The 21,609-nt window shown below is 46.9% G+C and overlaps 1 protein-coding gene across 2 annotated transcripts in view; it reads right to left on the bottom strand.

Annotated features, from left to right (window-relative positions):
- Window positions 1-21,266, bottom strand: part of MED27 (mediator complex subunit 27) — a 202,864-nt gene extending 181,598 nt beyond the window's left edge. The window contains exons 1-2 of one of the 2 annotated variants that reach the window (XM_035015557.1): window positions 21,015-21,266; window positions 18,625-18,769 (exon numbers count right to left, since the gene is read on the bottom strand). In XM_035015557.1, the coding sequence (XP_034871448.1) occupies window positions 18,625-18,769; window positions 21,015-21,217 (348 nt within the window). In that variant the 5' untranslated portion in view covers window positions 21,218-21,266. The remainder of the gene's footprint in view (window positions 1-18,624; window positions 18,770-21,014) is intronic. The other variant, XM_035015558.1, reaches the window with a different exon arrangement.
- Between the last annotated feature and the right edge of the window lie 343 nt (window positions 21,267-21,609).

Here is a 21,609-nt window from a genome sequence, read left to right as displayed (position 1 = left end):
GAGTTGGGCTACATGAACCACAGGTCACACTCAGTAAGGCATTTAAATGTTCTCTTGCATCTGTGGCCGGTTTCCTTCTGCCTGAAATAATCAGGAATAATTTAGGTGGGACCTCAGTAAACCTGAATTACTCTAGGATAAATATGAGCACATATCAAAGCCAATGAGAAGCCAGAAACTTAAATTTCCAGATACAAAATTAGCTGGCAACAAGAAAATTCTGCCTACACCGGGGGTTTTCTAGCAGGTGACCCCAAACATTACTGATCAAAATGAAAAGACTCCCTGATTTTAGTACTGGTAAGCCCTCTGAGGGCAGAAAACCAAGTTTATCTTTCTTCGAGATGCCAGAATCATCAGTGCACCCCCTCGAATTCCTCAGCCCCTCCTTGATGACCCTGATGGAGATGTCATGACTGTGCCTCCCCGTGAGTGAAACAAACAATGGAATGTTCTGTGCTCAAGGGAAAAAAAATATCAAAAGTACCAATCTTATCTTTTTTAACACTAAGAATTACATGAGACTTGGCCACCAATTATGAAAGTAAAATCTTTATATTAGGCTGAGTGAAAATATGTTGAACGTGAGCATTTGAGAGCCATACATAAAAAGCGTGATATGACACATACTATATAGGGATTCTAGTCCCTTCTCCCTACGCACAGAGGCAAAGTACATACTATTTTTAGCAACTGGAAGGTCATGTGAAGGGCACTGGATGACAATGTACGTCTGGGCCCTCCAAATGCACATCTCTACAACTTCAGTGAAAAGTTAAAGGATTTTATAACCAGACCTGTTATCAGTATAGCACATTTCACTTATTCTAAAACCTTCTGAAATCACGATGCATCTTACAATCAATGGCACGTTACATTCAGTAAAACAGAAGCGATTTTGGGCTTGTGCCGCCCCTCAGCGTCCACACCTCCCTCCCATCCCTGAGAAGAACTAGTAAACCCACTCTGGCCCCATCCTGGAAATCCCACCATATCTGAAAGAAGGAAGTAGCAGCAGTGGACGGACGACGAATCCTCACTACACTGGAGAAACTAAGATGAGCTCACATGCAAAGATAAAAGAGAACAGTTCTCCACAGTGAGACGTGACCTACAGGATCAGAATCCAAACAAGTGCTTTCCTTCTCTTAAAAGCTTCTAACTCAAACTAGAGTATTCACTTCGGATAGAGGCTGGTATCTCAGGGAGGGCAAGAGGAGACAGAATCACCCTCAGAATGACTTCAGTGAAGAGCTATAGACCAGCATGGGGCTTAGTTAAAGGGAGACAAGCTTCAAGTTTAAACAGTAATTTGTGCATAATTATCCTCTCAGGTTGATACAAGATAGTTAGATTAAATAAATTAATCAATTACAAACTGCGCTGGCAAGCTCCAGTGCCTAGCTTCTCCTAAGGCCAACCTGCCGAACCGCTCCAAGACTGCGCGTCACAGCCCCCAAATCGGAGCTGGCAGGTGACGGGGGCAGATGAGGTGCAGTCACGCGCCGAGCCCTCTGAGGGGCGGGCGCAGGGAGGGCTCTGCTGAGCCGTGACAATGGAAACCTTAAACACAAGATCCATTACAGCCTGAACACCCACAGCCATTTACACATCACGTTTGGAAATAAATCCTCAGGAAAGCCAAAATCGGCAGCGGGGGGAGGGGTAGCAGCCATTAATATGCCTTGCCCAAAACACAGCTCAAGATCTCTGTCTGCTGAGATGTGTGACTGGGCCTCATGCCCTCTCTCACCAACCTCCTTAGTGGGAATTGTTAGGGGGAGGTCAGGTTAGTATCACTTTATTAGTATCACTCTTCACTAATATATTTCATTAGCAAGCTCCTGGGCGCTTACATTTATTGAGCTCTGAGCTAAGTTCTTTACCTAATGCTGATCACCCAAGAAGGTAAGAACTATTATCATTCCCACTTAAAGATGTGGAAACTGAGCTCAAGAGACACCCAGGGGCCTCCCCAAGGTCACACGGTAAATAAACTGCAGAGCCTGGATTCAGCCTACACACCTACACTGCCAGGGAGGGAGGGGCGGTCCAAGGTAGAAAAAATATTAACCAATTAACGAAAATTCAGTCTCCATTTCTTCTGTGAAAGCACAACTGAGTAGCAGAAATGTGCTCCCATGTGTAGAGATGAGTGGCAGAATTAGCGAGTCCCTGCTACGGGGTGAAGAATCAGTGACACAATCCTGTAGAACTGCAAACACATGGCCACCAGCAGAGAGACACGGCCAGAAGCTGGGCCAAAGGAACAAGTGACAAGACTGGACAAAAAGGTTCTACAGCAGCACCTTGGGCTTTCTGGCTGCTGGTTCCCTCCATACCCGTGGGACATGGGCGTGCTGTAAAGCAGATTCTGTGCAGGCCGATTCTTTTCCACCAGTCAGGGGAATGAACACATGGGGAACTGTTACTGGGACCACCACACAATCCCCCTCTATGATCCTCTTTCTCTGGATCCCTCGTTAGAGAGTCACCCTCTCTGAGCTCCTGCAGGAAGCCCTTTAGACTCTCCACCAATCTTACTCCGTGGCTCAGCTTCAAAATTCAACTTTCAAACACAGTTTCAAAACATTTTCCTCCTTTCTTTCAGAGGAAGGTATCCACAAGTCTTACCTTTGTCCCCCCATCACCCTAAAGCAGCCTCAGGTAATAGCCTTCTTGATCAACTAAAGGACTGATGCAAGCCTCCTCCTGTGTTTCCAAGCATTTGTGCAACACTGAAGGACGCTTTAGGAAAGAAAAGAAAGGGTGGAGGGGAGGGACCATCCGAAGGAGGGACAAGGAATGGGTGAAGCCATGAGGATGGAGGCTGAACCACATCTCTGGAAACAAGTTCTCGGATCAGACAGTAAGCCAGAGCTATGGAGACTGAAGGCACCCCATTCACACACCCACCTGCAGGTCCTGGCCCTCGAGGCTCTGGGGCCACAGTCTTGGCAGGATCAGTCCAGCCCGGGTCAGGGAGAGTTGGAGGTGATGTGGTATAAAAATAACAATACTCCTAGACCTTCTGATTTTTGTTGTAAGATTTTCCTTTTTATACTTATGCTGGTAGGAGATCGTTTTTGCAAATGAAGGTTGCTTTGGCATATTTTAGAATTATACTGTTTCAGCTTCAGTATTCTGTAATAACTTTCAGAGTATAACACACTCAATCACTAGAAAACTTGCACTGTAAGAAGGGTGTAAATATTTTATTACTAAAATGCTTTGTTTACAAGTTAAATAAAAGAACAAACAATACTCTTCCTCCATAGTGGTGGCTCTTAAACTTGCTGGAGCCACAGACCTCTGAAAGAAACTTGATGAAAGCTAAGGATTAATCTCCTGGAAAGTATGCCCACATACATCCATGGACCCAACAGAGGCTGGACCACAGACCCCAAATTGAGAACTCCTGCCTTTTGTGAAGGGCCTTTTCTATAATACATACTTTATCAAGCAAAAACAGGCAAGCACCAGTCAGGGTGGGAGAGAGTAGAAAACTAACAGGCACAGAATATAATACAGTTCCACCCCCCAAGTCCAAAGCTTAAACTCTGTCCCTGCGTCTCTGCCTCATGCCAGGAGAAGCCACAGGAACCGATGAGCTGTGATAACCAAGATCACAGATCATGCCTGTGGTCCTAAAGGTTTCTGGGGCTAAGTTATACTGTAGCCAGTCAAATTTAAAGACAACACCATCGAAAAATTAAAGAAAAATTTAAACCTGCACATATAACGTAATACAGGTAAATTAGGGAGTTACTATTCATGTAAGAGATTCTCCTTTGCCAACCCATTCATGTATTTAAAATAAATTATTGACAATGAGCTTTGTGATTTATATAAATGCTCAGCCGCATAGACTCCATAATGGTTAGTAAACCTTTGGGAGTTTCTATCCCAAGATTTTACCTTGTTGAGACAGCAAAGGCAGACTACAGAATAAAGAGGTCTGGGAATCAGATAACGTATGAATCTTCTTGGTCACCTACACCTGGCAGTTGGGGGCAGGTCACTGATCTTTTAGGAGTGTGAGTTCCCTCTTTAGTGAAATAAGGCAAAGATGCAGGGTTACTAGAGAGAACTTTGGCAATGAGGGAGCGCCTGCGACAGCTAACCAGCCATGCTTCTGATCCTCCCATAGCCTGGGCTTTTGATCTTCACAACAACCCTGAGGGAGATACTGTTATCAACCTAATTTTACAGATCGGGAACAGGAAGAAGTTGCCCAAGGTCACACGCAGTAAAGGGAAGAAGCAGGACTTGAACCCAGGTAATATGGCCCCAGAGCTCATGTTTTAAGGCCACGCTATGCTGCCTCTCCCCGGTCTGATGATAGCAGTGACACTTCCACACTTTAGAGGCAGCAGGTGTTAGGTTAAACATAAGGGGCTCTATAACTTTCACTGTATGCTTTATTTGCCCTTTTCATAACTGCCTCAAAATAATCAAGATAATTTGCCTTCTGTTTGTATGCTCAAACTAGTTTAAAAAGAAAAAAAAAAAACTTAATATGCATTATCCTTCAGCAAGCCAAGCTGTGAGTGGAATGCATAAACCGAACAAAGACACCTCAGCAGCTGTGTGCTCAGGGGACCCAGGGGTTAAAAGTCATCTCTGCCCAGCCCTAAAGAAAAGTGGGACCAAAATCCTACCTAGGCCCCTACCTCCTCCCCTCAAAAACACATTCATTTAAAAATTACAATATTGATTTCAAAGATAATTAAGCGATTGATTTAACTGGAAGTGTCTTGTTGCCTTGTTTTCTTCTGAGGGGCCTTGCTGGCCACTGGAAATACAATGGTGAACAGGCAGACATGTCCCTGTCCCCAGTCCGAGCAATCAGTACTTACAGCTCAATGGGAGTCAGGCCATGACGTGGGCAATGGTGTGGGCTGCAGAAGTACACAGCAGGGGACCCTGACTTGGGGACCTAAAGACACTCCCGGGTATGTGACTATAAAGATGTGAAAAAATAAAATGAGAAAGTATGAGCCCAACAAAAAAGAGGGGTGGAGCCCATCCACAGGCTGACTGAAGGGAGGAAGGCAGGCAGGGTAAGTATGGTGCTTCCAGGGGGCTAGGTGCCAGGGCACAGGGGTCAGACTCAGACCGTTACTAACTACACTATGGAGTATGTCTTAATCCTGAGCACAGGCATCATCAACTCATTTTAAGCAGGAGACTTATGTGATCAAACTTGCATTTTTAAAGGTCATTCTGACACAGCGCGGGGAAAGCCAAGCCAGTTAGGAGACTACTGCAAACGACCCGGCCGGCCATAGAAGATGGCCTAGAGTAGGCTGGGGACACTCCCTCATCCACTTAGCAACACGCACTCACTAAGCAAGGATGCAGCTCCGTGCTAAGTGCCAGAGACCACGCGGTGTAAGCGCAGTGCCGAACACGTGAGGGCTCAGTGTGGTGGGTGTGTAGACTCGGTGAAACCACCAGAAGGCAGGGAGGTTTGCCTGGTTCAACTTCGGTTTTCCTTTCCCTGCCCTGGAGTCTGGCATTTCCAGCTGTCCACCGGACATCAGCTCTCTACGTGTCACCCCTGGCCAGGCTGGCCTGTTACCCGCAGTGGGAGGAGGACACAGGAGGTGCGGTGGTTGGGGACTGCCCACCAGCCCACGCCAGGCCCAGGGACTGTCAATGTTCCGTCAGGAACAAAAGCAAACTGGAGGCTTTCGAGAGGCCTTTCCCATTTTGTGACTCATCAGAATAAAAGCAACTCCCCCGAGACACCCTCTGTTAACCAAAAGCTTTGAAAACCTTCCTCGAAAACAGTCCCTGCCCATCACTACAGCACAGAGGAGGACAACACTTCACTGTTTGGAGGAAGTCTCAACAGGAAAAGCAACGTTCCCCGCAAGACATCCTGCTGGGAAATTACCACATCCTGGGTTTATAAGCAGAGGTCCCCAAGTACAGCATTTTGGCCGAGAATTCCAATGAACTGCCAGCAGAATAATGTGGTTACGCTGTCTGAGCTACTGTGAAAATGCATTAAAATCTCAATGTTTGAGCTCATCCAAGCAATTAAAATTAACACGGACTGCTCTGTTTTAGACTGGGAAAACAAGGAATAGGAGAGTGTTGGCTTCCATAATCCTCTGTGGTTTCTTTTAACATTTAAAATCAGAGCTAGCATCTCTGCTATCCACACCAAGCGTGGGGCTGACCTAGCCAAGCAGCAATGTCTCCGCTGGTGCGAGTTACACGTTTAGGGGCAGAGGGCATGCTGGATGGGAACACACAGTGACCAAAGGAAAACTAACACCCTCTGTGTGCCTACTACATCCTGGCCCCGTGCTAAGTGCATTCACCACAACCACCACCCTTCCCCACCCTCCACCCCCTGGCAGAAAAGGGTCTTCAAACTCATTTTGCAGGTGAAGGAGGAGAAACGTAGACAGGAGCTATAACACAGAGACTACCGCAGTGATTTTAACAGGAAAATGCACTTCTACCAAATCACCAAACAAAACTCTTCAACGGTCACTTAATCGTTCTCTGCTCACTAGGAAGAAGTCGAGAATATGGTCTATCTTGAAACTCAGGTGATTCTAACTCTCATCACAGACACCATGGATGATGCAGGATTTGGAATCAATGCATTCAACTCCAGGAAGCATACTGAATCATAAAGTGTGGCTTTAAATGGTGAGATGGAGAAATAAATGGATGGACAACCAGGTGGGCAGTCAGGCAATCAGAGAGAGCACAGTGCGCTCAGTGAGCCCAGCTTGACCCTGGGTGAGGTGCGGAAGGCAGTGCATCAGGCCAATGTCACCCATGGGCAAAATCGTCCCTCAGGGCTTCAGGTATTTAAATGAAACTTAAACAGACCCAGGTGCAAATGCAGGGAATAAGAGTCACCAATGCACATCACAAAGAACACACGGAGAATTCTCTTACAATAGTAACAGACCAACTGGGTCAGGTCTGAGGTCAACAGCCTCAAGGAAGTTGGTACCCTGAAGCTGACTGAGTGATGGTTTTTCTCCTCTGGACACAAATGTAAGATACATATTTAGTGTCCTCTTGAAATTAATAAGAACCCCTTAATGCAAGCACAGCCTTAGACTGGACCAGGGTAAGGACAAACAGGTGACATGCCAAGGATAAATAAACCAGAAAACTGTGTATTACTAGCAATAAATCTGCATCTGCATTAAGCATATGACAGAATTAAAATGCATCAAGCTATAAAAACAGGATGATATTTAAGATATCAAGACTCTAAGACACAATTTCCTCTATGTTCAGACACTGTTCTAGATCAGTTACATATGCCAATTAAGTCACCCAGCACACCATGAGTTATGTTCCTTTCTGATGGTAAGGACTGGTAAACTGAGACATATAAAGGCCACGAATTAAGGGGTGGGGGCAAGACCACCATTAATACTATTATTATAAAACCAGGTGCTTTGGGCACTTAACTCCTCTGATCAAGTTAGAGATTTGGATATAAGCTAAGTTCCAGGGAGACGGGAATTTATCAGTTTCATGTGCCGTGTCCAAAACAGTGCCTAGAACATAGCAGGTGCTCAATAAGTAGGCACTGAATGGATGAATTTGAGACTTCCTAGCAAAGAGCACACTACCCAAAAGCACAGTTTGGGAATTATTAAGATTGAACATTTTATAACAAGTCCAACCGTTTTGAATGCATATATGCACTTAAAACCTGTAGACTCCCACCCTTCAAAATCTACCTTGTACAGAGTCATCAGGAGATAGCCGAGCTGGAATGCTTAGTGTGGCAACTACTAACAAGTGATCAATAATCATCAAAGAAGCCACTGTTATTTTGACCGACAATAACTAGGGCACACCGTAAGTCTCCTACCCTAAAACAGGTAGACACACACTAACAGGGAGAAGATAAGAGCAACTGGCATCTCATGAACCCAGTGGAGGGCAACTCCTGCTGAAAAGGGAGAAAAAACAGTGGCGACTGGCCCCTATCTTTACACAACCATACTTGCACAGACACCCAGGCCAGCAAGGACAGTAAGGGGCGCAAAGGCAGTCCCGGCAAAGATGCCGCTTAGTTACTAAGATCCCAACTTACTGGATCCTAAGCTTCAAGTGGACAAAGGTGCCTGCCTCTCAGGATCTCAGGGTCTGGGGCTGCTTTGCACATGGCGGTCTAGGCAATTCCTCTGAGCCACGCCCACGGCCAGGCTGGGTCCTGCGCAGCCTCACTGCATCACATCCGTCCCCACGGTTCCCTTCCAGGCGTCATGTGGACTGGCCACTGTTCCTGCTCCACTGACGGGGAGTCAGCGGCCACAAAACCACAGGTAAAAGGTAGTATTTTGATGGGTCTAAACAGCAGAAGGAACCTCTCTGGTGCTCTGGACATTCAGCTGACATTCCTTTTCTAAGCTGCCAGTACTGTGGGTCCCAATTAGAGGGCCAGCAGGATAGCCTTGGAGAAGTCTCCCTCTCGAAAATGAGGGGCAAAGACCTACCGGGGCACTGAGGTCCCTTTGAGATTGAACACTTAGTCGAAAGAGGTATAGTCCCTAGAGTTTGTTTGGGAATGTGGCAGGGTGGGGCAGGGGAGGGAGGGAAGGCTCGATTACTAGGTGCCTATGATGTGCCAGACGCCAGGTATTCAAAGATGACACCACAGCCCCAACCTTGCAGAAAAGGGGATAGACCTGGACAGCAAGCGGCCGTGGCATGGTGTGATCAGTACAGCTGCTGAGAGGCTGGGGGACAAAACCAGACAAGGTCAGCTCTGCCTGGTTATTCCAGAGGCTTCTCTGAAGCCACACTTTAATAGGGCCGGAGGAGGAAGCAGTAGAAAATGCGCTCAAGAAGGTGCCAGGTGCTCTAGGCTGAGGGCAGGGCAAGCAGCAGGCTCACGGGGCAGCCGTGATGAAGCCAGAGGGTTCAGAGAGAGGCTCCAACTCACAGGGTCGTGGTAAGTGTGCCAGGGCAACAGAGGGAGGGGGAAACAGGAGATACTGCCCTGCCTAACTCACCAGATGAGTAAACTGTTCCTGGGGGCAGTTCTATTCACTTTGTCAAGTCAGCAAGCAAAAGCAGAAGGCGAAGCCCAGGGCCAAGCCCAGGAGGCTGCAAGAGCTGAGCCTCCCAAAACAAGTCAGTGACTGCAGCAAGAGCACGCCAAGTAAAGGGGATGTGGGAAGCAGCTTGAGAGCCAAAGGCCAGGTAGACCCGCAGCCTCCTCCCCGTCGCCCCCGCCAATCGGGGACTCCTGGCCCCAGCCCAAAGATTCCTCAGATGGGGTCTGGCGGCCAGGGGACTCAGGGGACAGCCTCTGGCATTGACCCTCTCCCTCTCCTGCAACAACAATCTGAAAAAGTCAAACAGAAGCAAACAGAAGGGAAAACATATACATAATCTAAAAAGGAAAAGAGAAAGAGATTTAGAGGCTTCAATCTACCCATTCAAATATGGTTTTATGACACCTTTAGCAATAGCTACTGTCAACAACTACTATTTATTAAATGCCACTATGTATCCTACCCTGAACTAGAAACTGTACACACATTTTCTAGATACTCACATCAGCACCGAGATTGGTATTATGCCCACTTACAGTCCAGCAGATGGAGGCTCAAAGTCTAAATCCTAGCATGGGATGAGGCTTAATCTTGTGGGGGTCATAAAGAGCCAGAGTGGGAAAAAAAGCAGTAAGAGGTGTAAACACTGGGACCTAATTTGGGTACAACTCAGAAGACTTCCTAGAGAAGGTAACAACTCAGCTGAGACCAAGATGAGTAAGCGCTTTCCAAAGGAATAAAGGAGAAGGAAGAATAACATGTGCAAAGGCCCTGAGACAAAAAGATCATGGCCCCATGGGGATCTGTGATTTTATAACTGAAAATTGGCAGAGTGGCAAGAAAGGAAGCTGAACACTGAAGTTTTCGTGATGAAATGACCCATCTGGTATTTGCTTTAAAGTACTCAGCTCCCCACCCTCCACTGAAAAAAGACTGTACTTACTTTTGTGTATATTTGAAATTTTCCACAATCAAAAGTTTTGGGTTCTTTTTTTCTCAGAAGGAAGGGCAGGAGGACGGAAGCTAGAGAAGTAAGCTGGTGCCAGATCATGAAAGTCCTTTACCCAGACTGTTGATGGTAAATGGGTAACATGTCAGACTCTGTGCTAAACCACAAGAGCAGGATTCATGTACTCCTACAGCTGCCCTAGGAGGCAGGACTGTCCGTGCCGTTTACAGATCAGGAAACTGAGGCTAAGGCATCTGGCCAAAGGGCTGTCTGCTTTTGGACTCAAGCCCCTCAGCATGATGACTAGAATGCCTCCAAACGCCAGCTGGGGAGTTGGCACTGATCCTAAGAGAGATGGAAGAAACTGCTGAGGAGCAACCAATCAGATGTCTACATTCTCAAGATCCCGGGGGAGCTGTAGAGAGGAAAATAGATTCAAAGGGGTAGGAATGGGCAGGAAATTATCTGGGAGGCTACAGCATCGTCCCAAGCAATCACGGGGGCCTGGGCTCAGGCAAGAGCAGCCAAAATGGAGAGGAGAGAGTAAGAGGTTTTCAAGAGGTAGAATCGGTCAGATCTCGGTCAGCAGGTGTGCGGGTTGGGCACCTGGCTGGGGCCCAGCACAAGAAGCAGGTTGGGGGTGGGGGTCAGGGGGCAGGATTTTAGTTCTGGACTCCAGTCTCACAGGCCCCAGAGTCTCCGAGTGCAGATGCCTGGCAGGCCCTTTGCTACGTGGGTCTGATCTCAGGAGAGAGACCCAGGCTGGTGACGGAGTGAGGTGGCATCGGTGTGTGGCTGCCACTTGAAGCTGCCGAAAAGATGAGGCAGGCCAGAGAAGGCTCGGACAACAGGAGAGAGCACCAATTCTCTAGCCGCTCTGCCCCGGGCTCACACCGCCACAAAGAAGGGCAGACAAGAAGACAGGGAGGGGTAACATCAGATTCTTTCTGTACTTGTAATGATATGCTTCTGTCCCACCATCAATGTACATCTCGCCATGAAGAAAAAGGATATGGGACAATTTCCTTTCTACTAAACATTCCTGGAAGAGAAGAGAAGAGAAAGTGCCCTTTTCAGGCTCTGGTCACAATCCACAGAAGGCTTTGGACAAACCACACCAACCTAATCAGCCCAGAAGAGGCTAATGTAAGCCAGCCAAGAAGGGAATCAAGATGAGTCGCCCACAGACAGAGTGACTCCTGGGGCAGGCGTGACACACATCCAGCAGCCTCTGCACCCTCCCAGGGCAGCTTCTAGAGAGAGTTCCTGTTCTTTTAGAGAAAAAAATGAGAGAATCACAAATCTGATTCCAGGCAACAATAAAATGGCAATTTTCAGAAACCACAACTAGTAAGCAGAACATGAAGATGTGGAATTAGGCCAAAGCCTTGGGATAGAAACCATTTAGAATTACAGAGGCATCACTTGATTTTCATTAACATTTACGCTTTGGTGTGTTACAAGAGGCCACTGCTGTCTAGAGAACCTCTGGAAGGTAATTTTCCACAAGTCCTCCAGGCTGCTGCTCTGTTCTGGCATATCCTGAGATGCACACACAATCGTTGTACTTAAGAAACATTACTGGACAAGAACTGCTCTTTTCCACTCCCCAGGTTATGCTTTCATTTCCAAAACCACAGAAAAGCACAACTCCACTGACTCTTCAAGCTAAAGCTGAAAAGGACCCGAGAGATCATCCCACCCAAGTCTTCATTCTCGCAGTGAGGAAGCTAGAACCCAAAGGAGTAAAGCCCCTGGCATAAGGTCACACAGAGAGCCAGTGGGCAGCCAGAACTAAATACTGGTCTCTCAAAACCTCTGTCCCATGCTGCCAAAACTACACGCTGCCTTTCAAACACTTTACCAAAAATATGAAAAGGAGGGCGCCTGGGTGGCTCAGTCGGTTAAGCGGCTGCCTTCGGCTCAGGTCATGATCCCAGGGTCCTGGGATCAAATCCCACATCGGGCTCCCTGCTCCACGGGAAGCCTGCTCTCCCTCTCCCACTCCTGCTGCTTGTGTTCCTGCTCTCGCTATCTCTGTCTCTGTCAAATAAATAAATAAAATCTTTAAAAAAAATTAAAAAAAAATATGAAAAGGAGTAGGACTAGCTAACCCCAGTGAATGCCCCCAATACACACTGGGCACTGTTCTAGGTGCTGGGGTGGGGGGAGGGGCCCACGTGCGCATAAATAAACGCATCAATCCTCACCGCAGCCCCGACATAGAAGCTGTTATAAACCACTCTGACTGAGGAGGAGGCTAAGACAGAGACAGGTTCTGTAACTTGCCCCAAATCATAAAGCTGACAGAGAAGGCTGGGGATTCAAACCCGACAAGAGTCTAACCCCAGAGCCCGGCTAGTAATGAGCACCCAATTAACAAAGTGGGTAGAATCCAAATGTTTCTTTTTATACCAGCCTTTGTGTGCAAGCATTTTCCTAAAGAAACAACACAAGAAATCCCTGACTAGGCCACAAGAGTTTTCCCACCAGGTTAAGAGGCCTACAGACCAACCCGAACGCTGAGCTCTGGGAGCACAGCCTTACAGAGTGCCCACGTGAGAAGGCTCCTCCCCTCTTTGTACAAATGGGCTGCCCTGAGCAATATACCACCCTTCTTGACCCATTCTCTGCAGTCCCCTCACTCCCTGTGGTTTCTCCCCAGGACCCTCACCCTGCCTTTGCTGCCTCTCAACTCCCACATGCCATCCTACCCTGTCCAAAACCCAGGGCTCCACACCAAGAGGTCAGCTACCCTCCTCCCAATCCCTTACCCAAGCTCCAGGTTCTATGAGGAAAGATCCCCCTCCCACTAGATCATATTAACGTGTGAACTATCGCCATCTACACTCAGGCTTCCACAGGGCAGAAAGGTGCTGACTACCTAAAAGAATCTCTGATTCGTAGAATTTCAGAAGAATATATCAAAATCAAGTCTGGGAAGCTGTGCAATAGAGCAGAAATCACTGTAAGATAGGCCAGCGCTGCCTGGAAGTCTGTCCTCGTCACTGTTTGTTAAGCTAACCCCAACTCTGTGCCAGGAAAGTGCTCACTTGTATTACCTCATTTAGCCTCACGAGATCTTTCCGAAGTGGGTACAGTGATCATCCCCATTTTAGTGAAGAAAAAATAGGCCCAGAGAGGTGAGCCTCACAGCTGTCAGACAGCAAAGCCAGGATGTAAACTGGAGCGGTCCAGCCCTGGAGCCCACGCTCTTAACTGCTGAGCAATACAGTCGCTCCGTAAATAAATACACACATCCACTGTTACCATGCCTGGGAATTACAACTACCATTTATAGGACACGCACTGTATGTGAGGTATCCTAAGGCATTTTATGTGCATTGCTTCATGTTACCTTCAATACTAGGATACAAATACTAGTGCTATCCCCATTTCACAGAGGAGGAAACTGAGGTCTTAAAAGTTTCTTTCTCACCTGCTTAAGGCACAGAGTAAGTGCAGCCTAACTGCAGAACTTACATGGAAGCCCAGGTATTTCTCGCTATCCTTTTACTTCTGATTCCAACAGTTACCTAAAAATCCAGGAGATTGGTTTTGTTTTGTTGTCTTTTTCTGTTTGTGTTATTCTTTGTTCTTTTCATAACGGCTCCCACAGTATCAAGGTTTGGGGGTGGAGAGGGAGGAGAAGGGTATGGGGTTCAAGGCTAACCAGGGAAGAAACCCCCTAGAGTCAAACTCGCTGCGGAAGAAGCCCGTTCTGAATGACCAGGGGCTATGAAGGTTAGATGTTGGTGCAAGAACAGCCCTAAGAATGGCACCTTTGCAAAAATAAGGACCATCCCAAACCGGGCCTGGTCCTAGGTCATGATGACTAAGGTTTGGGGCGGGGGGGGCGGCATTTAAGTGATTGTCTCTCCTCACTATTTGCTTAATGAATCTGTAGTTCCCAAATGTGTAACAGAGAGAGGAACGAGGCAGGGGTAGGCCTGGTGGGAAGGAAAACGCTAGGAACAGAAATCGGGGATTGACAATACAAAGAAGGATAACCCCTGAGAGGCTGATAGGGTTGACTCTCCACTTTCCGGTTTTCTCAGTACTGCCAAAACGACAGCTGCCACACAGCACCTGACACCAGATGCCGTAGCTCAAATTAGCCTGACTCAGTTGACTCCAGAAGGCTTCTATCAAGTCCCATCCCCTCCTAAGCACCGGCTGTCAACCCAGCTCTCTTAGAAAGGGCACATGGGTGACAAGTGTCGTAGATAAAACTGCTAACCTCAGCCCTCAAGAAGCTTATCATCAGTTCACCAACTGACTTCACCTGTCCTTCCAAATTACCCTTCTGGAATCCAGACCTGGCCTCCATCACAGCATCTCAGAACTATTTCTCATCTCCAAGGAGTGCAACTGGATTTCTCAGTAATGGCCAAAAATGGAAATGTCCTCATCATACTTCACTAGAAACACAAGCAAGCAAACCACAAAAGGGGTTGTAAATTAAAAATTCAACAGAAAAGGCTTTTATTTATTCTTCCATTCATTCAGTGATCCTAAAGGAATGCCTACTGCATACCAGGTGCCTCGCTAGGTGCTGGGGACTCCCAGCAGGGACCAAGACAGACACAGTACCTCTCCTCAGGGACGTAAAAGAGGACAGGGTCCCTAAAGGAAAAGGCTCCATTTCAAACAACCCCACCCGTGTTAGCTCCAAGACGCAGAAACACAAGGAGCACCTTCCAGGATGGATCTGAGCAAGACGAAGGTCACAGTAACTTAAGGCCATTTAAATTCTGGGAAGAACAGTTAGAGAGTTGGACTGGAGGAAATGCCTTCACACTTGCCAAGTGAATGTTCTCGGAATAGAAAGCAGCTCTTTCTCTAATAAAACTGAAAAACTGAGCACGTAAAAACAAATCAGAGGCGGCGGCGGGGGCGGCGGCACCTTCCTCTGGGCCCATATCCCAGCCCCCAAAGAAAGGGACACTTTGGGGTCTTCTCTGCCTCAGAGGTCACCTGGGCAAGGCTGCAGTCCCAGCCGGCTATTCGGGCAAATGCACAAGCAGCCTCTACCACAAACAAGTGAAAAAGTCAGAAATAAAAGTCGAAGTCAGAAATAAGAGCCTGGTGACAGGACACCGGAAACCTTCAGCAAGGATCTTCGGAAGAAATTTTGCCTGGCCCTCAGCATACCGGAACATAAGAAGCCAGAGAATCTCAGACTGTCTCACAGCAAGGACAGCACTGATGCCAATGATTTCTGTCCTCGTCAAGAGAGCTTGTCATCCCTCTACAGAACAATTATCTACAGGTGCATAATAGTGAAAAGCTAAATTCTTCCCCCAATTCAGTGTGGAGAAAGTGCTGCTCACAGCAATTTGCCATCATTTCGTTAGACTAGATTAATTTTTAAATGTGTTATCCTAAGAATTATGCCAACTACCATGTAATTAATATTCCGACTGACTTTACAAAAATTACAAAATCCCCTAAAGAAAATAATTAGTCATTAAGCATGAATGAGACTTTTCTATGGCCAATAGCACATAAAACAGAAAGTTCATCACATAATGGGTGGTATCAAAGCCTTTCCCACACTTCCTTCAATTCTTAGCCAACAGTGCGTGAAGCTGACATTGGCAAGTTACCCCAAACTTCACTTAACATATTAATGCACTTACTGGTTTAAACTCTGTGAGGGTAAAATGATGAATGATGAAAGCTTTAGCAATTAAAAAGCTCTTTTCATTTGTAGGAGAGGCAAAATAAACACATAAAATTGCTTGCTGCTTCTATAACCCCAGCTGGAAATTAGAATACTGGCTTATTTCTTGGGGCTACTTCTCCAGTTTATTAAAGAAATGTACATAAGGCATCCTCACCATTGTTTCCCTCTTTCCTTTCAAGTTTTTTATGTATTCTTGTAATCGACCTTAAATCCTTTCAAGAGTAAGGAAGGGTATAAATAAGTCAGTCAAACAGGACATTATCTATCATAATGGAAATAAAAAACATGTTTTCCCTGCAGCCCATCTTCGAATAATTGGCAGGGGCCGCCTAGCCCCAGATCAGAGCTGTGAGCCCCTGCATGACCTCAGCAGGAAGGAATGCAGAAAGGTGATTAGTGGTGTCTGCCCTGGACAAGAGCAATAGTTTGGGGACCCACGTACCACGCATTTGTCATCTCCATCTTTCAATAAACCATTACAAATTAGCAAAATGCATACAGATTCATGAATAAAAGATAACGTAGCAATTGCTTCTAGGATGAATGTGGGAGGGGAAAAATGTTTTCTATAGTTGAAAACCTTAAGCCAAAATGGATTAAAGCATCAAGTTTAGAGGAAAGAACACTGACCTAAGTCAGGAAATGCAAATTCTAGTCTAGCTGTGAAGCTGTGGGCAGGTCAGTTCACTGGGCCTTAGTCTGCTCAGCTGCAAAATAAGAGCTAAACTAAACACTTAATCGTTCTCTTTGTTTCTACTGATCAAGGGTTCAAAGCAGCTCCCAATGAACGGGCAGCTACTGTGCAGGAGCTCACCAGGCCAGGGACGTGACTTAACCCCTCCCACCCCCCCACCCTGGAGCTTTCACACTGCTCTTACAGGATATACAAACTACTTTAATCTGTAGCATCTCCAGGACAAGAAGTTCCATAGAACACAGTATTTCTTTTCCTTAATACAACCTCTTTTCCACCTTGGAGCAAGGGTAAGGGTCAGTAGAAGGAACTTTTATTTTAATACGTTAACTATTAAATTTGGCAAACAATTAAACTACCTTCATTCAACCTGAAACAGTCACTTCCAGTAGAAGTCCCAGTCACTCATGGTTTCTCAACTGGCCGAAGTCTTCCCTCCATTGAAAAGTCTCCATAGCTCTAGGCTATTCCAAAAACAACACTGCCCACGTGATACACCAACACAGTTTCTGTGTCCAAACACCAAAAAGCAAGACTTTCTACCAAGAGTCCAACCGGAAGTAAGTTGCACCATGCACCTACTGATCAGATCCGACCCAACCCCTACATAAACTCATGTAAGGATGATCAACAGTGTCCCTGGGAAAACAAGGAGGCTCAAACAGGACAGCCAGATAGGGCAGTGTTATCTGTATAGGGCTGGAAGAATCTCATGTCTGGCTGTGGTAATGAAATAATTTTTATCTGCCCTACATCCCCACCTTTTGGGAACTGCCTCTCCAACTCCAAGGAGCCCCACTTCCTGTGCTTCAGGTGATCTGCATCAGCCAATCAGAGAATCCCAGCCCTGGATTGAACGCGAACTGTTCAGTTAGATAAGGGCCACCTACCAAGCAGGGCTAAAATCCTCTTTCAGAGTCTGGCATGACATCAGGAGATCACCTGGTAAATAAGAGCCATGCAAACCTACAACTGCCAGACCATCTTTTCCACCACTTACAACATCAGGCCAACCAAGGAAAGCAGACCTACAGAGAACAAGAGAGTGACAGATCCCCATACCAACTGGGCATCCTGATCCTCAAGACCAAATTGGTTTTCTGTCAACGGCAGCCCAGAGTTCGGGGGACAACCCTTACAGGCTAAATGTTTGTATCAGAGGTTCAATCACTTCTTCCTGAATCTCAGACATAGCTTCCAGGGTTCCACTTCAAACCAAAGTATACTAAATACTACTGAGAAGCTCAAAGAAAAAAATCTGCACACCAGAAAAACTCAATGCTCATCTCTCATCCAAAATAGAGGGGGAAAAGGACCAGAGAGAAGAGGGAAAAGACAATGAATAACTGGAGGGGAAGAGCAATTCACAACCAATAACTGTGAGAACAATGGTCTCCAGAGAGGCAGCACAGTCTAATGAAAAAAGCTTCCCAAATCATTCCAAACACATATTCTAGTTCTTTATCAGCAGGAAAAAAAAAAAATACACAACAATCCACAGCAGCAAAACAAAATGAACTTGTCAGTAAACAAACTAACTGTTTCTAGGCTTATGAGCCTATTACCCTTATTTTTAGACTACAGTTTAGTTTTCCCACTACAGCTATCCCAGGGTCTATGCCACAGGCCTGCTTGCTGAAGGAAACCATGAATAGCAAATTCCACAGAGCACATTTAGAACAATCTCCCCCAGATGTAGTTAGAGAGTAAAGAGTAATCGAACAAACAGTACTCTCATGATGTTCTTCCAGGGAGGACAGGGGAAGACAGTACAAGCAACATAAACAGTGTGAGTGGCTGAACATTTAGACCACCAGTCCTTAACCTTCTGGGGGTCATGGACTCCTCCGAATCTGATGAAAGCTAGGAAGTCTTCCCCAAGGGAAAAAAAAATGCACATACCACAACATTTTTTCATACGATTTCAAGGGGTTCATAAAAGCTGCCTCCCTAAACATGGTCTCTAGGTTAAATACACCTGATTTAGGACTTTTAAAAAAAATTAATTACCTGAGCATCATGACTAATCCTCAAAGACTTCAAAGGACTACAAAAATAGCTCACAGAGAAATTATAAAACTTCCAACTCTGTAACCCCACCAAGAACAAAATCTGAATTTTGAATCAAGAACCAAAAAAAAGAAACAAAAACTTACCCTCACCTTCTGCATTTATGAAATGTTAAGAAAACTTGGATTTTTCTATTTCAGCTCCATTTCTGACATGTCTCCCTTACCTTGTTTGACCATTTATATGCTTGAAGGAGTTGACTATAAAGAGGAGTTTTGTCCTGCACAGGATCCAGGCTTAACAACCCACTGTTATGGAGAGGATGGTTCTCGGATGGCTTGCCTACCAAATTGCTCAGACGTTCCAGCTCACTGAAAAATAAATAGATAAAGCAAATAAACCTGAGTCCACTGAAACTCCAGGTTTTAGCCAACCACATTGGTCAAAAGCTGTTCTTCAAACTGTCCATCAGAAGTCTCTTAAGAAGAACTACTTTGAAAGGTTAAGATCACAGACAATCAAGAAAACCCTTAAGTGGGAGCTTATCTTATTTTATTATTTTTTTAAAAGATTTTATTTATTTTTTTGACAGAGAGAGACATAGCGAGAGAGGGAATACAAGCAGGGGGAGTGGGAGAGGGAGAAGCAGGCTTCCCGCGGAGCAGGGAGCCCGATGCGGGGCTCGATCCCAGGACCCCGGGATCATGACCTGAGCTGAAGGCAGACACCCAACAACTAGCCACCACCCAGGCGCCCCCGGAGCTTATCTTATTTTAAAACCCAGCTCTATGGTGCCCTTCTAAGGGAGGAAAAAAGTTAAGAGCATGGGAACCAGTAAGACTCCTCAAGTCAGGATTTAACAACTCAAATTATTCTCGGGGTAGGGAGGGCGACTTTCTGGAATTTTGAAATGTGGCATAACATTGCTTCTCGCTAAGAGTCTTCAGACCCACGTACACATCATTACATTTGGCAGAACAGCAAGTACCTGAATAGATGATGATTATTTATCACTCACACAGGGATAGACTAGTACATGGTACTTCACAGATGGTAAAACTTAACAAAACAAAGAAGAGATAAAATAAACAAATGGAATGGGAAGACACCACCGAGGGGGCTGTGTCAAACATACTTCAGTCTAGCAGGAAAACTCTAGAGAAGCCTGGGAAAGTGAGCCAACAGCAAAAGCACATTCCAGGAGCATGTTCTGTGAGGCCAGTCTCAAACTGTCAACAAAAGGCTCTCTAGGAACAGCTTCTCATGCCACGCTCATTTTGGAATCTTCAGCCACCTTCTTCTTGGCCCTACTGCATAAAGATTTAAAAAGGCGACAGGGTAATATAAACTTTCTAGAATGGAGGAGGGTTATAAGATCCTGAACATCACCAAAGGGAGGAAACGGAAGAGAGCAACGAACAGCCAGTGCATCTCCTCGGGCAGGCAAAGTATTAACTGGCACCGCACCAGAGAACAGCAAGTGAATGTGGGAGTTGAGGAGGGGTGTGTGATTTCCTGGCTTTCCACCAAAAAAGAATGGCAACTACTTAGGGAAAAAAAATCAAAAGAGGCACCACCCATCATTTGGTCACCACCTCCTCCTCCATTCTACCTCCTCCTTCCATCTGGTTACGAAGGAGACCAAGTTGGGGGGGTGGGGGTGGGGAATCCATCCATTCCAGGAATTACAGGATGACGATCTTACCAAATGCCTTTCCCTGCTGAGGTCAGTTCTGAGAAGCAAAAGGCAAAAATCCCGGAATTCCAACCTTCCTGAGAAGGACTGACTCTCTTAAGGAAGGGAAGACAAGTTCAGAACCTAACCAATTAAAAAGTTGCCTGCGCTGGGCATTTCACAAACATCCTCTCACTTATTTCTTACACAACGCTTAGAAAATAGAAGTAAAGAAAGTGACTTGTAAGAAAGAGAAAGAAATATACAATCCTTAACCCTAAAGGACCGCAAATTAATATGGGGGGGGGGCGCTAAACGTAAGTGGTTAAGATGGTTAAGCCCGAGCTTAGGTCTCTCTAGAGGAAGCCACTGAACAGGAGCAGAGTGGGCGTGAAGTTCTGATCAGGTGGTTGGGGGGGCGGGGGGGGGGGCAGGGAAGAGGGAAAGATCAAGTCCTGTTCTACCGCGTTTGGAGTTGGAGTAGTGTGAAAACGACGACTTCCAGGTTCAGGGGCGAGGAACTGGTGCTAAAGAGGCCAAGTGCTCTTGGGTCTGGGGCAGCGCTGAGCTGGTCCTGTTTGGGACTATCCGACCAGACACGGTGGGGCACAAAGCGCCTACAGGTGAGAAACCTGCCAAGCGGACATGAGAAGTGGAAGCTCACGGGAAGGGCTCGTCTCCTCGTCAGGAATGGAGCGACCACACAGGAGGTTCGGGGCGGCGGGAGACAACCAGGACTAGGAGGCCAGCAGAAGGGAGACGAGAAAGCGGGGGTGGGAGACGAGGTGGCCCTAGGAACGGGCATGGGCTTGGAGGGGAGGGAAAGAGAGCAAGCGGGCAAGGAACTGACAGCAGCCCCCGGCTAGGAAGACTCGCGCGGGGTCGGGACAGGGCGGGCGCCGGACGGGTCCCCGGCGGCGGCCCCCTCAGCCGGTACCTACTTGAGGTCCCGGTTGACCGAATGCAAGTTGTCCTGGAAGTGCGCAATGAAGGCCTTCTCCCGGCCCTCCAGCGTCTCCTTGTTCCGCATGCCATCCTTCAGGCAGTCGAACACCCTGCTCACGCTGGAGCGCAGCGCCTGGATGGCACTGATGGCCTGAGCAAAGGCCTCCAGGTTCACTCCGACACTTAGCACGTCCGCCATGTTGCCGCCGCCACAGCGGGTTCTCCAGAGCCGCCTTCGCTGGCTAAAGGCCGCGCTCGCTGATGACGCAGGGCCCCGGAGGCCGCTGGGAAATGTAGTTCTCGCGGGGCCGGGCTGCCCAGGGGGTCCGTGCCCACGCTGTCCGCTGTCCGAAAGAGGGTTTCCATTGAACTAAACGAATGAGCGGGCGGGAAAGCCATCTCCTAGATTTGGGGAGGTCAGGCTGCACTCTCGGTTTTCTTAATGGTGACAAAGAACTACAGAAAGTTCCCGCGTTTCCCCAACCTTGAGTGAGATCTTGGAAATACTAGGGAGAAGAATTACTCAGAGCAGAAAAGTGTCCGTGGAGCAAAGGATTGGATAAAATGAGTCCATATTGTTTAGTAAATGAG

The sequence above is a fragment of the Mirounga leonina genome, unplaced genomic scaffold, assembly GCF_011800145.1.
Source record: "Mirounga leonina isolate KUSES-001 unplaced genomic scaffold, KU_Mleo_1.0 Mir_170, whole genome shotgun sequence".
Classification (NCBI taxonomy): domain Eukaryota; kingdom Metazoa; phylum Chordata; class Mammalia; order Carnivora; family Phocidae; genus Mirounga; species Mirounga leonina.
Note: the sequence above shows the minus strand (reverse complement) of the source record. Positions and strands in the feature narration are given on the sequence as shown.